This window comes from Coregonus lavaretus (assembly GCF_964263955.1).
Source record: "Coregonus lavaretus genome assembly, contig: HAP1_SCAFFOLD_984, whole genome shotgun sequence".
Classification (NCBI taxonomy): domain Eukaryota; kingdom Metazoa; phylum Chordata; class Actinopteri; order Salmoniformes; family Salmonidae; genus Coregonus; species Coregonus lavaretus.
Genome location: NW_028163472.1, coordinates 157,173 through 172,472, shown reverse-complemented (window position 1 = coordinate 172,472; position 15,300 = coordinate 157,173). Strand labels below are relative to the sequence as shown.

Genomic DNA, 15,300 nt, shown 5'->3' with positions numbered 1-15,300 from the left:
GTATTCAACGCCATCTCAGTTGGTCTTTGGCCGTGTGTCTGTGTGTATGTGTTTCGTGGCTCTAACTGTAGTGTGTGTGTGTGTGTGTGTGTGTGTGTGTGTGTGTGTGTGTGCGCGACAGCGACTGATACTATGTTTGGCTGTATGTACGAGTGTGTGTGCAACGGTGGCTGAAACGGTGTGTGCGGTCTAGACTATGTTTGGCTTTGTGTGTGTGCAGCATTGACTGTGTGTGTATCTATACGGCGGTGGTGGCGGTGGCTGAGACGGTGTTTGGCAGCCAGGCTCGGCGTGGTGCTGGCGCTCATCGGGCAGACGGAGAAGATGAGGAGGCCTGAGAGGACACCCACACACCGCTCACAACATCCTGGTCCCAGGCCAACCCCAGAGAATCCCAGCAGCAACCAACGGGCCTTCCCAAATACACACACACACACCCTCTCGTAAACACACCCTTTCACTCACATGCACACAATCCCTGTCTCATAAATGCAAAATACATGCTCATATACACACTAGCAAAATAGCTCAGTGTCTCACACACAGAAACACATACTCCCTCTCCAGTGGATGCTGACTAAATTGCTCTTTCAAACACACTAAATTACACAGACTCCCATCATTCTCTTTCACATTGCCACTGGAATCTACATTATTAAATTGCATTCAGGTGAAATCAAATTAAATTATAATGTAATGTGTTGGGCTTTATATTTCGTTATTTGTTTATAATCTCTATTAAATCCCCTCTATTTGTACAACACAAATACATTTGCAATTAAGAAGGAACAACTGGTTTAAATAAACATGAGAAAATGACAGCTGTGTGTTTTTCTGTCAGACTGTATGTATGAGAGAGAGAGACAGAGAGAGAGAGAGAGAAATAGAGAGACAGAGAGAGAGAGAGAGAAAGAGAAAGAGAAAGAGAGCGAGAGAGCGAGAGAGCGAGAGAGCGAAAGAAAATGTGTGTGTGTGTGTGCGCGTGTTTGTGTATCCACTAACAAACACAGATCACTGACCTGGTGCCTGGACGAAGTAGGCCAGGTAGAGATCCAGCTCTTTGACGGAGACCCCGATGTGATGCGGCTGGACACACAGGCCGTGATTGGAGCACTGGGGCGACTTGGCCAGCCGCTCTCCGTCCGTACTCTCCAGGGGGCTTCCCTTGAATAGGATGACCATCACCAGGTCCAGCCTCCACACCTTGTCAGCCTGGCGGAGACAGTCGATCCTCCTGATCTTGCCCTTCTGGTCGGGGTTGGAGAGCACGCAGCAGGGGGCTTTCTTCCCTGTGATGGTGAGGACAAAGTCCTCCCGGAACTCTGGCCGGATGTCCTTGCGGAGCTTGGCAAGGAGTCTCGACGCCCATTTCTGTTTGATCTCAGATTTTTCTCCCAGCAGTTCGTCTTTGACTGCGCGCTCTTCCTCCTTGGACATCTTCTTCTCGTGCTTCTTGAAGTACTTGCGCTTGCGGGCCTGCAGGTTGAACCATGTGTAGGAGAATGCTCGGACGTGGGGCAGCAGGGCCTCGATGAACGGGTGGAATTCATCCTGGTGGTGGTGGGGGGGGTGGAAACAGGGGGAGGAGGAGGGGGAGAAATTAGGGGGGGAGGAGAAGGAGGGGGAGAGGGGGAGCGGGGGAGAGGGGAAGAGAGAGGAGAGGCAGTTAGCACCGGCGCGCAGCATTGAGGAGCAGCAGCTCCCGCTTTGTGGGAGCGGAGGGAGAGAATGAACGAGAGAGAGGTGCTGGGAGAGAGAGAGAGAGAGAGAGAGAGAGACAGAGAGAGAGAGAAAGAGTGAGAGAGAGAGAGAGAGAGAGAGAGAAAGAGAGAGCAGAGAGAGAGAGAGAGAGAGAGAGAGAAAGAGAGAGAGAGAGAGAGAGAGAGAGAGAGAGAGAGAGAGAGAGAGAGAGAGAGAGAGAGAGAGAGAGAGAGAGAGAGAGAGAGAGCAGAGAGGAATCAGACGCACACAGGCTACACACACAATATTATCTACCAGTAATATATAATAATAATAATAAATTGTTGACAATATTTTGATTTGCTGAATTTCATGCCATTCGCCAACATTCATTAACGCGCACATAACAGGCATTTAATTGTGTAGAGTAAAGCTACAATCCTAACAATACACTAATAATAAAATGACTCAAATAAAATGGTTATTCAAACAGAGCAGGAAATTCAACTTTGCATTAAGTTAAAATCCATGCAGAATACCAACACAAGAGCTAGTACTCTCTTCTGAAACACCCTCATACCTGCTTCCTCTGTTAACACTTACAATAACTCAAATAAAAATAATTCAAGTTCTGAATGAAACATCATTGCCAGTCCTCAATAAAAATCATGTACATGAATGATTTTTGCCAAAGACTGAATTCGCTTCAATACTGAAATTCCATCAACAACAAAAACAGTCATCACAAAACAGAAGAGGATAGACAGAAAAAGAAAACCTTGGTAGTTACCATTTCGCTGTCTCATGATAAATTCACTGCGCCAGACAAAACAGTATCCCAGTTCGATACTGGTTTACTGAGTCAATACACAACTGCCTTCCACAACTACAGTATGTTCGAAATTACTAAACAAATGAAGAAAGGCAGGAAGGGGGAAGAAAATTGTCCAATAAATGCAGGAAGAAGAAAAACAAAGTCAAAAATGAAGGAGAGGCAAAGGAGGGGGTGAGGATGGTGTAATAACAGGACAGAAACACAGGAGGTACTGTGGTAGAAGAGCTGCAAAACGAGGTGATGTTCAAGAACACGAGAGAGAGAGGAGGGAAAGTTAAAAAGTGAATTACAAAACATCAACAAAGGTTGTACGCGTGCAATCAAATATAATACAATTTAAATAAAGGGATGAGATCAGTTTAAAAATGTAAAATAAAATTGCTTCTTTGTTCGCTTTCAAAAAATGAAAATAATTTTTTTGGGGGGGGTGAAAAACAAAAAAATATGCTTTGGCAAAGCAGTAGTATCGTGGTATTGGTTCAGATCTGTAGGCTAAGTAAGACTCACGGACAGAGAGAGGAACTGAGAAACGGACGAAGAGAGGGAGGGGGGAGCAGGACGGAGACGAAGAGGAGAAAAAAACAACAAGAGGACTCAAATCAATGTTGGTAGAGTGTGTCCGACCGCTGGCAAACCCGGGCTGCAGCCTTCTTTCTCCCCCCCTCTTTCTCTCCAACTGTCTCTCTCTTTCTCTCTGTTCCTCTCCACTTTCCTTCTCTAACCATTGACTGAGTCTGTGCCAACGCGCACAAGGCCCACCTATTTGGCACAGAGTCCTGCTCAGCCTCAGCCAATACGCACGCTCCCAGCGACTGAAAGGGAGGGAAGATAGAGATATGGCAAAGAGGAGGGGGAGGTTGGGTTGGTCGCTGGTAGTGGAGAGAGTGGAGAGAGATAAAGAGCGAGGGAGCGCAAGAGAGAGAGAGAGAGAGAGAGAGGGAGGGAGGGGGGAGGGAGAGGGATGGAGGAAGGGAGGGAGAGTGGGATTGTGTGTAGAGCAGACAGAAGGCATGTCATTAGCCAAATAGACAAGTCCAATCTAGTGGAAAGGCAAAGTCCAGAGGATATTCATTTTACATGCACCAATCCAGACAGCACCCGCTCCACTCTACTCCCCCCACCCTCCCCCCTCTCTCACCCATCCTGCCTCTTCCGTCACCAGCATGGTCACCACCATCTCATCAAACCAGCACGATCTCTCTGGTTGTCTCCCAAATGGCACCCTCTATTCCCTATATAGTGCACTACTTTTGACCAGAGCCCTATGGGCCAAAGTATTGCAGTAAACAGGGTGCCATTTGGGACGCAGACACCCTCTCCCAGTGCACCCGCCCAGAGCCAATCCTTCCCTCCCCTCTCTCCCCCTCTTTCTCCCTCTCCTCCGCTCTCTGCTCGCGTTTCACCACCTTGGCACAGGATGCCATGAGAAAGCGCAGCCCCAAAATCCCACTAGACCCTCAAACCAAGCAGCTGCTCCTGGATTTACCACACAAACAAAGAGAGTGAGAGGGGGGAAAAGAGGAGAAGAACAACCATTCCTTTCCCCCCTTCTTCCCCCCCAAAATACATCCATCCATCCATCCTCTATCCAAAAACACTCTCCTGCTTTCCTGTTTTAAATCACTCTCTCGCATTTGTTCCAAACTGGACCTTTTTCTATTTGTTCTCTCACATTCATTCCAATTCTAAACTGGCCCTTTTTAGCAGCTGCGTGCTTGACAACAGCGTGTTCGACACACATTAAAAGTTTCTGTTACAAATGTAGAGTGCATTCCAATGAGAGGGGTTCAGTCAGTGGACAATGGGAACTTGGGAACTGAACCGGTCAGCTACGGACTGGACCGTATCTCTGTAAATGTAAATGTAGCCTATTTGCTGTTTATGAATGCAGGGCAGGCAGATACGTGAAACCTTACAAAGGATCCTTTCACTGCAAGTCACAAAAGTATATGGCCTGTCTGTGCCTCCAAAAATACACATCTATCCTTTCTTTGTCATATAAAAACATGCCATTTTTGTTGCTTTATTTTCATATTCCAACATGTAACGTTGGATGTAAAGCATTTCCATCCAGTGACGTAAAGGACATGCAAAACATCAGGTAGGTTGAACTGCAAGGAGTTGGCGACTGACTGCATCACCCTGGCTACCACTTTACTTGCTCTCATTGGCTGTCTGACCCTAGTGAGGAAGGAAGGAGTGTTCAGGGAATAGGACATTTAGGTTCCACAAGGGATATAATTCATACATATACTGTATAATTAATATATATACTGTATAATTAATATATATATATACTGTATATACAGCATTTCCGAGGGGGAAATTTTTTTAAAAGGATAATTCTCACAGCCATCCCATGATAGTATAATTGTTCATTTTTTTGTGAACACACACACACATACACACAAAATCACAAACCACATAACCCATATCTAAGTGATGTGAAAATAATAAGTAAATTCGGGCCAGGAGGAAATTACAGAGATTGTGTCAAAAATTTGCAAAATGGTAGCAGAATCATGTAGGTCCTCTGGCATGGAAGCGGAACTATTTGATTCCGAGTTCCAACATTTCCAGCACCCGCTGTGTTCCAGCCCGATGGCCACTCTCTGAACACCCCTACAAAGACCAAGAATCCTCTGGTTCGAGCCCAGGGCCATCAGATCTACACAGCCATCTAGCCCAGCTTGCTCTCTCTGCCTCTGCCTGACAGTGAAGCCACGGCCTGGCTAGCCGGGTGGCTGGCTGCATGGTGCTGGATGGTGGTACTGAGCAAAGACCCAATCTGGACAGGCTGGGCTGGACGGACACTGGTTGACGCACATGCTAATACATAGGCGGGCACCGAATGTGGGAAGGAGAGACAACACAGTTGCTCTGTGGGCACAAAATGTGGGGGGAGCACCAAATGTAGGGGAGAGAAGTTACAGAGAGAGGAATTTGGGAGAAATACAAGATGAGAGGATAGATAGAGAGAGAGAGAGAGAGAGAGAGAGAGAGAGAGAGAGAGAGAGAGAGAGAGAGAGAGAGAGAGAGAGAGAGAGAGAGAGAGAGAGGAGGAGAGAGAGAGAGAGAGAGAGAGAGAGAGAGAGAGCGAGAGAGAGAGAGAAGAGAGAGAGAGAGAGAAAGGAATGAGAGAGGTGTGTCTAATAAGATTCTTGTTTTAAAATTATCAGAGAGTCTCCATCCAATCTCTTAACTGAGCGTTAGGCATATTGTAATACAAAGAGATGGGGAGAGATGGCTACTTTGCAACCGGTAGTCTACTATTGCCACAAGTATCCATATTGTCATAAATATCATCCATATTGTCACAAGTAGCCTATCATGCTGCAACCACAACCAGACTGGAACAAAAACAGAAAATATCATCAAGTAAATGAATGAAAGCGCTCTATGATTCTGCACAATATAAGATAGCCCAGGATTATATTGCTTACACTCTCAATGCAAAATATTCAATCACAGACTGGCCATAACATGTCCATAAATCTGATGAACCAAAGTAAAGAAATCAAGCAAGCTCACATTTTTCATATGTATACTGTATATATATATTTATGTGAATCAATTGATATGACATTAACACTATTTGGTGTCTAAGATTTATTTTATAAAATCCAAAATACCTCAATAAAGCCACACATTTTACAGCTGAAGATTTTTTTCCCAGATTAATCTTAAATGATGCCTTTTATATAGTGCCGGACTGCTGCAGTTACGAACAAACATGGCCTATGTCTGTTTAATATAATTAGCAAAATGCTGAACTTTTATTATTTTGGCCAGGACACCAGTCTATGTGGCACCCTACCATTTATTATGGGGCATTTAATATAATTTTTCAAAACGTATTTACATGCCTAGTTACAGTGGATCTGTTGGATGCATTTGGCCAATACATACGCTCGCTCGGCAGGCGGTCGGTGAGTGTGTGTCTGCCGCCAACAGCCGCCTGCCATGGGCCTCTTGCCGCGGGCCAGCGGTATAGTTACCGGTATCTCCTGTTCTGCAATCATGTTTTGGTTTTTTTTTGAGAGAGAGAGCTCATCTTATCTCCGCGTGCCACTCTCTCTTTCTCTAAACGGTGACCTTTGTTCGCGAGGCTGCACAGAGACAAGCTCGAGCTCTCTCCTGCGCTTCTGTTTCTCACAAACGAAAAAGAGAGCAAGTGAAGTTAGAGAGACGGGAAAAAAACGAGTGTTTGGGACTGGGAAAGCCGCCTATAGTTTTAACAATGAGTGTATGTATATATGAATGGACAAAGCCATCGATTCTACACAGAAACCGCGGGAAAATACTATTCAGAGTATAACAACTGCCAAAAAGGCAGACAAAGGGAAAATAACGATAACGTTTACCCGAGGCATTATGGTTTGTGTGTGAGCAACACCCACAGTTCCATTGTTGCATTTTTATTTCTAATTGTTTATATAGAATCCTCAACAACCCTGCCCTATAAGCCTACAAGCAAAACACTTTTATATATCCTAGGCCAGCATTTAATAGGCCAGTAGGTCTATTGAGGATATCAGAAGGCCTCTGCACAAACTGCTCTCACACATGAGAAATAGGAAAGGCCTAACATTCCATATGAGGCAATTCAAAGCCTTCTCTCTAAGTTTGATACTATTGAATTATAAATGAATTTAAGTCCTACAAAACGGGTTTCTACTTCATATCTAATCTATAAGTGACATAGAATATAATCCTTTCCTTTATAGGTCTAAACCAATTAGACATTAAATTAAGCTGAAAATTAGCACTAGCAGTCCAGTAAGATACACAAACAAGTCCCCATTAAATTAAAGCTGTAAGGCAAGGACTAAAAATAAACCTTTAAATGTATATAGGCTACTTGAATGTTTAGGCAGACTATCTCTTTATCTTGAAAGGAATACGTAGCCTACTGGCGAAGCCTGCCAAAATGAGTCTCTTTCTTTCAATAGCCAAGGAATAAGCAGGTAGCCTAACGTTGGATGAAAACAGCACTCAGAACAAATGTAGGCTATATTTGCATTGCCAAGATTAACAACGGGCAGAAAAAATTAAATAAAAAGCGTTGCCGAGGGGGAAAATAACTCCTTGCTGTGGGGACCAGTAAATTGTAATCTCTTCCAGAAAACATGTTCTGCTATAGCCGCTTTCTGTGTTTTTGTAGAACTGCTTTAGATGACGACGGCATTTCTGAACGTCTCTCCTCTCTTCTTGTTATATTTGACTCACATAATATAGTCTGTTAAAATAGGAACAAACCTCCTCTCACTTCATCTTTCAATAAAAACAGATCCAAGTGGTGCGAAACTCCGCGTTATCGACTTGCAGGCGCGAGGCTCAACCAAAAGCAGAAACACTTTCAGCCAAATAGGTCAGCTTTTTCTCACAGGAAAATTGAACATTTTACTATTCGTAAACATAAATATAGCCCGTGTGTGTTATCTATAGAGCCAATGTTATACTGCACATAATTTTGCTTTCAGGTTTTTAGTCTGAATAGGCCCCTCTGCAGACATATATAGGCTTAATTACAATGGTTTGTAACAATTTAAACTATCAACCACATATAATAACCCAAATGATAAAGATTGACTACAAATAATCTTTCGGAATAAGATTAATAAAGAAATTGTCTATTTTCATACAGTGGGCCTATGCATTTAGCCTATTTGTAAATTACTTTAATCTTCTGTTTTGTTCTAGTATGGTCTTAAACGAGTAGAGACACATCATGTATGAAAATGGATGCACTCACTAACTGTAAGTCGCTCTGGATAAGAGCGTCTGCAAAATGGCTAAAATGTAAAATGTAAAATGTAAAAATGTAATCATGTAATAACATCAAAATAATCCTAATTAGATAAATGAACCATGAATACACCCCAATAATATATTCAATGTTTCTTTACTGCTTGAAATGACTAAAAAAAGACTTTATTATTTGACAAATTCTGCTACATATTGAGATTTAACAACGGATACATGCAACTAATACACAATACGTCACAATTTCGTTCACATTCTTTGAAATGTCCTTTCAGCCTGGTTGCCATCTCTGTTGCGCAATTACTTTCCACTCCTTGCCACTGCTGTCATTTGCCAAAGACTGGAGTGGAAAGTCTGCTAAAAAAGACTTGTAGATCCGAAAACAAATGATCAAGTTGATTAAATAATGTTTAATTTTCGTGCACTTAACCTTATAGCCTGAATCAGTACGAAGTTACATTTACTCAGAAAAATGCTTTTACTTTACTGGACAATAGTGCAATCCTCTATTTCTAATGTTGGCCAATTTTGGCAAATGATGTTTTAAACAATGAAATGCTATTCATTGGATTCATATGTATTTATTGTTGAGACAGTTTGGTAACCTAAACGTTTTTTTCTGTACATAACATAGGCCTTTTATGTGGTGTAGCAGTTGAGAGTATAGGGCAACATATTATTTTCTTCTAAAATACAAAATGTACAGTAGAAAAAAACTAATTAACCATCAGTATATTTGTATAAGCTAATAATAATAATAATAATACTTTTTCGATGCAAAAATACATTTGGGGATAATATAATTATGTTTCTTTACTCAAATGCCTTGCTCAAACAGTCTGATCATGCAGAAATATTATAAATTACAAAAACACTTCATACCATTGCCATTCAAATATCACTGCTTCTGTCGTCAATGTTTCTTATTTTTCATAGTAACATTTCTAGAAATGCATTACAAATGCATTGTAAAAAATAACACAATTCACCTATCACACAAGTTAACGTGTCGTTGGACTAGATGATTATTTCCGTGTTAGGCCTACTTATAAATAGGGATATGATGTAAAAAATGATGGTTATGGTCAAGTTGTGGAAGGAAATCGATTTTTTTTTTTTTTGATGTGATTGGAATGTATGACTTCATTCTATCTTAGCATAAGGTGAATTCAAGATGGTGAAGCAACGACAGGTGAGTGACACGGAGTACTGGAGATCTGCACGTATTCTCGCCCTCTCCCATAAAACACAAAGTCACTGGAGAGCGCGAGGACGGACGTGTCACAGTTGGAATTGGGAGGACAACATTCGACATCTGCTCAGTAAAATCACATATTGACAGGTACTGCGATGATGTAAGGGAAAGAGTGCGAGAGATTTGGGCCACGGCACCTGTGGATATTTTCCACGTCATATGCTAGTGTGTGTGCGTGTGTGTGTGTGTGTGTATGTGTGTGTGTTACAGCTTACTTTCTAGGGTGTTCTGTATTCAAGTTTCGGTGTTCTAGAATAGATTGCGAAATTACTATGAGTCATTAAGTTTTTAAAGTGCCTGTGCTTTGCATAGAAAATCCAATGCAAACTTCTTAACTTCCCTCCTAAACTTTGTATAGGGCAGGAAATTCTGCATTAATATGGAGCATTCTGCCATTTTAGGCTATTCTGTGTTAAAAGAAAAAGGGAAAAATGTGTTCCTAAAATGTGTTCCTATAGCTACAGCCAAGTTTCCATGTTTTTATTCCCACGAGGAGAGCAGGAAAAGCAAGGTGTGCAGGACAGCACAACCGCACTGCAGTTGCAGCAGACTAGCATACCATTGCAAGTTTGCAACTGTGTATAGGCCATAGGGTTTAAAACAATAGTCAAAAGAGCAAAGACAGGTTACAATAGCATCACTTCTTCCTCACAAAAACTCTCTCTCTCTCTCTCTCTCTCTCTCTCTCTCTCTCTCTCTCTCTCTCTCTCTCTCTCTCTCTCTCTCTCTCTCTCTCTCTCTCTCTCTCTCTCTCTCTCTCTCCTGCCAAAATCCAGAAAAACTCTGTCCTTTCTTTCTTTCTTTCTTTCTTTCTTTCTTTCTTTCTTTCTTTCTTTCTTTCTTTCTTTCTTTCTTTTCTCGTTAGTGAGGCAGTTAGAATGATGATGAACGTGTGTCTGTGCATCGTTTGTAATTATCCCTGTTTACACACTGACGCATTACTATGTGTGAAAGTCTGGAAGCATTTACGTGGCGAGGGAGTGTGTGTGTGAGTGTGTGTGAGTGTGTGTGTGTGTGAGGCCCTGAGTGTATGTGTGCTATAAACGGAACCAGACACACAGGGCCCTGACCGGATCGGAGCCTCTTCCAGCTATACACTACAAATCCCAGAATGCACAGCAGGAGGCTTAGTCCAGACAATGGCCCAGTCTTATACTAACAATTTCCTGCCTGGTGATAAGAAGACTAAAATATCACAATATTGACAATTGATACAGCAGCCTAACATTACTGAGAAGATTCATTGTGTCTATTGGATGCGAAATAATGCATTCATAACTCATTCATTCAGCCATTCATTGATTCATCCATTCAATGATTTATTTACATTTACATTTGAGTCATTTAGCAGACGCTCTTATCCAGAGCGACTTACAGTTAGTGAGTGCATACATTATTTTATTTTTCATACTGGCCCCCCGTGGGAATTGAACCCACAACCCTGGCGCTGCAAACGCCATGCTCTACCAACTGAGCTACATCCCTGCAGGCCATTCCCCTCCCCTACCCTGGACGACGCTGGGCCAATTGTGCGCCGCCCCATTCAGTGCTACATGACATTATTAAGAGGGTATATTTCAGTGTAGGGCAGGGAGAAGCAGCTAAGCGGATCAGATATGTCACTAAGTCCCCTGTCCATTATTATTGTACCAGTTGCCCCGGGGGCGGCGCTAGGTATTCTCTGTCTGCCCCCCAGCCGGCCGGCTCCAGTAAAAGTGAATGCACAGCATTCCCCCCAGCAGTCCACAAGGGCGGCCATTCCTGAAAAGGTCAAGTGGGCAGTGCCTGACACTCAGGGGGGAGGGCAGGGTGTGTGTGTGTGTGTGTGTGTGTGTGTGTGTGCGTGTGTGTAGGAGGCGGGGGGACAGACAGTTTTCCAGCTAAAGGAGAGGGAGGGGACTGTCTCACACTCTGAACCTGAGTGTGTGTGTATGTCTGTCATGGACACTGTCTGACACACGCATACACACACAGTCAGGTTCAGATACAGTATATATCGTATTCCAATAACAGCTTGACCACAGTACAGCTGCAGGGACTTGATATAAACTTTGTATGAGTGTTTGTTGAGTACAGCAGGAATGAAGCAGATAATTTAACCAGATATCCCTTCTCCTCTCCTCTCCTCTCCTCTCCTCTCCTCTCCTCTCCTCTCCTCTCCTCTCCTCTCCTCTCCTCTCCTCTCCCCTGCTCTGCCAACAGCCAGCCAGGACCCGGCTCTCCCTGAAACAAGAGATGCTCTATTGAGTGAGTTCCCTCCTCTCTCTCCCTTTCTCTCTATCTTTCTCTACTGCTCTCTCTCGCTCTCCCCTTCACTCACTCTTACTCCCTCTCTCTCTGTTTCTGTATCTCTCTCTCTCCCGCTCTCTCTTTTATTCCTCCTCAGTCCTCCCTCTGCCAGTTAGTGAGGCGAGGTGCCAACCCTTCCCAACAGCCGGGCACGATGCCCTCACCCTTTATGCAAATGCCTCGCCACCATCCCACCAGCCCAACTCACACATTAATTCTGGATCCCGCCAACCCCACCTCCAGCACCCTTCCCGAATTCCACCACCCTTTCCTCGCTCTCTCACTCGGGTCTGCAGTCTCTCTCTCTCTTTTGACATCTCTCTTTACTTCTCTCTCTCTGTAACCCTTACTCTCTCTTGTCATCTCGGTCTCTCTTTCTCTCCCTCCGTTCCCCTTCTCTCTTTCTCTCCCTCCGTTCCCCTTCTCTCTTTTTCTCTCTTCTCCCACACACACGGACCACCCTACACAGCTTGACTCGACCAGACTCCAAACTTGTACAGTCATTCATTCCACCAGTGCCAAACGGACAAGTGCAATGAGACTCCCTTTTAGCCTTCCTAGTTTACCGCACACGCACACACACACACACACACACCCACACACCCACACCCACACACCACACACACACACACACACACACACACACACACACACACACACACACACACACACACACACCTGGCAGGCAGTAACTCTTCCCTGCCCACATACCTCATTTGACTATAGCTAGTATAAACAGAGATTTGCTCCAACATTTCCCAAAGCCTTTAGAGTGTTACTCTTCCCTCTCTGTTCTGACGACGACATCTTACATAAGATATATCCATTTAAAGAACCCTCATGTTATTGAACTGGAAATGACTCCATTGAAATGTATTGTGTCAGGATTATACACCGTTGATGATGCATTGTACTGTTTATAAGAGGATACTACTTTACCAGTCTGTCTTCACCAGTCGGTCATCACCAGTCGCCACTTTTGTAAATGTACTGTGTCAGTTGATGTATTAGGATAGTAATACTATGGGTCTGTCATCACCGTAGAATACATGTATTCGTTGTGAGGGATGGCCGCATTGTCCTCCACCACCTACACTAGGATTAACTGTCCTGTTCTCCTCCTATTGAAACCCTAGTCCTCCACCAACTGTTACACTTGTCAATCTTGATTAATTAAATTGAACTAAAATATATCTTAGTTAGTGCCCAGAGCTTTTCCTAGTAAGGTCATGTTTTCAAGGAAAACGGGCCCTAATCATAGTAAATGGAACTCCACTAAAATCCTGTGGCTCGGTTACAATATCCTCCGTTACAACATCCTCTGTTACAACATCCTCTGATACAACATCTTCTGTTATACATCCTCTGGTACAACATCCTCTGTTACAACATCCTCTGTTACAATGAAGCGATGCATCTGGCATGCAAGTGGTAGCTAAACTAGTATGGACATTGGAACATAGTCCATGAGTCACTAGAGCTAGACCCTGCACTGTTTGTGTGCTGTCTGGTGCTTGGTTGGCAATGCGAGGGTTAAAGGCTGCACTATATATGTGTTGGGGCATGGCCTGTTGGATGGCAGTGCCAGGGTTATAGGTGGTACTTTTTGTGTGCTGAGGCTTGTGCTCGACCGTCTGCTTATTTCTAGTGAGAAGTTGTTAAAATAGTCGTAATCTTCAAGCAACTCTTTTGTTTGAAAAGTGTGTCCCAAATTGCACCCTATTCCCTACATAGTGCCCTACTTTTGACCATGGCCTATAGGTATCTCATCAAAAGTGTATATAGTGCACTATATAGGGAATAGGTTACCATTTGGGATGCAACCAGGGTCTGAGAGGAGACACAGGGGAGGGAATCACATCTCTCCAACAGGGAGGATATAGAACCTGTTTAATTTAATTCAGTCCTAGATCAAAATCCTTTAAAAAAAACACCTAAGAACAGTACTTATTTCAAACACCTTTTCCTACTTCCTAACTCAGGGGTGGGCATCTACGGCCCGTGGGCCCAGCACTTTCAATAGCTAAATTCATGGCAAAAACCACCTAAGATGGGCACTTATTCCAAACACTTTCACTTCCAAACCGTAGTAACACAGTGACAGATATGGTGGTGGTACCGCTGGTTATACAGTGAGTCAGAACAAAAGAGAGAGAGCTGGACTGTTCTCCTATTCTGAGAGTAGTTGTTGCACACACACACACACACACACACACACACAAACGCACACTGTAGCTGCCACGTCAGATGCTGCTCAACTTCTTGGCTGTCAGTCAGGAGACGCAGGGCTGATTCAGGCTGAAAAGAAGGAGCTTGCCTTTAAAGCTACAATCTGTGATCTAAGAATATTTTCAAGAGTTCACTCTCAATTCTAGATTGATTCTTGAGGAATATAACTTGCGTTGTGAGCCTATAGCACAACTGTCCTTACCTTACCGTAAACTCAAAATACACTTTTTTATTACTCCCTTGTTTACAAACTGCCGTTTTGCTGAGAACAAAACCCAGACTGTAGCTTTAAAATGTGCAGTGCAGTAGCCATAGCCGAGCCAAGCCTCACACCACCACTGTGGCCAAATGAGTCAAGCCAGAGCTATAGCTGCTACCCCATCACAAACAGAAACAGCCATGTGGGTTTGACCTCTGCTGTTCTGTTCAATCATGCTTCAGACTGCAAGAGAAGACTGTTTCAGGATGGAGACGAGAGAGTTCCAGAATGTTTACGGTTACCAATTGTCCTGTTACAGTGTGCACGCACACACACACATTCGAGCTTCAGGGCCGAAAAGCGAACACACAATGTATATAAGAATCAGATGTACAATAGGATTTAGAGTTTACGTCGTTCTCCAATAGGAAGGAATAGCATTATAGAATACAACTGCTGTATTGTGTGAGTCAACAGTACAGTTTCTGGCTTTCAAATATGTGATTCTTCAGGGGGAAAGGAAAGGGAACTCCAGTAAGTTTTCTGTCTAAAGCTGCGTCCCAAATGACACCCGATCTTCAAAGGGCTCTGGTCAAAAGTAGTGCACTATGTAGGGAATAGGGTGCCATTTGACACACAAGCCCATCAAGGGGGATAGAGGAGGATTGAGAGGAGGTACATTTCCATAATATCTGATTCCTCAGATAGGTACTTGGCTATTAGCGCTAGATCCCTCTAAGTAGTATAATATGGGCTGTGTCCCAAATGGCACCCTATTCTCTATATAGTGAACTACTTTTGACCAGAGCCATATGGGGCCCTGGTCAAAAGTAGTGCACTATATAGGGAATAGGGTGCCATGGTTTTGATGCATTAGCATTAGCATTCCATCACATCACGTAAAGAAATTCAATATGTTCAACCATTTTAGTCTGGAGGGGAAGACAGTGGAGTCAGGCAAGTTGGAGAACCAGGTAGGGTTTAACATAGAGGCTGACTGGGGAGGAAGTTGGGTAACTGTCTTTGGGAATGAATGGCATTCCGTTC

General features: G+C 43.6%; 1 protein-coding gene across 1 annotated transcript in view; it reads right to left on the bottom strand.

Annotated features, from left to right (window-relative positions):
• Positions 1 to 244: 244 nt before the first annotated feature.
• The window catches only part of LOC311118085 (nuclear factor 1-like), a gene marked incomplete at its 3' end in the record, with an annotated part of 52,342 nt that continues 37,286 nt past the window's right edge, over positions 245 to 15,300 (bottom strand). Inside the window, exons 3-4 of the mRNA XM_084192959.1 lie at positions 1,020 to 1,551; positions 245 to 334 (exon numbers count right to left, since the gene is read on the bottom strand). Coding sequence (XP_084049085.1) covers positions 245 to 334; positions 1,020 to 1,551 — 622 coding nt within the window. The remainder of the gene's footprint in view (positions 335 to 1,019; positions 1,552 to 15,300) is intronic.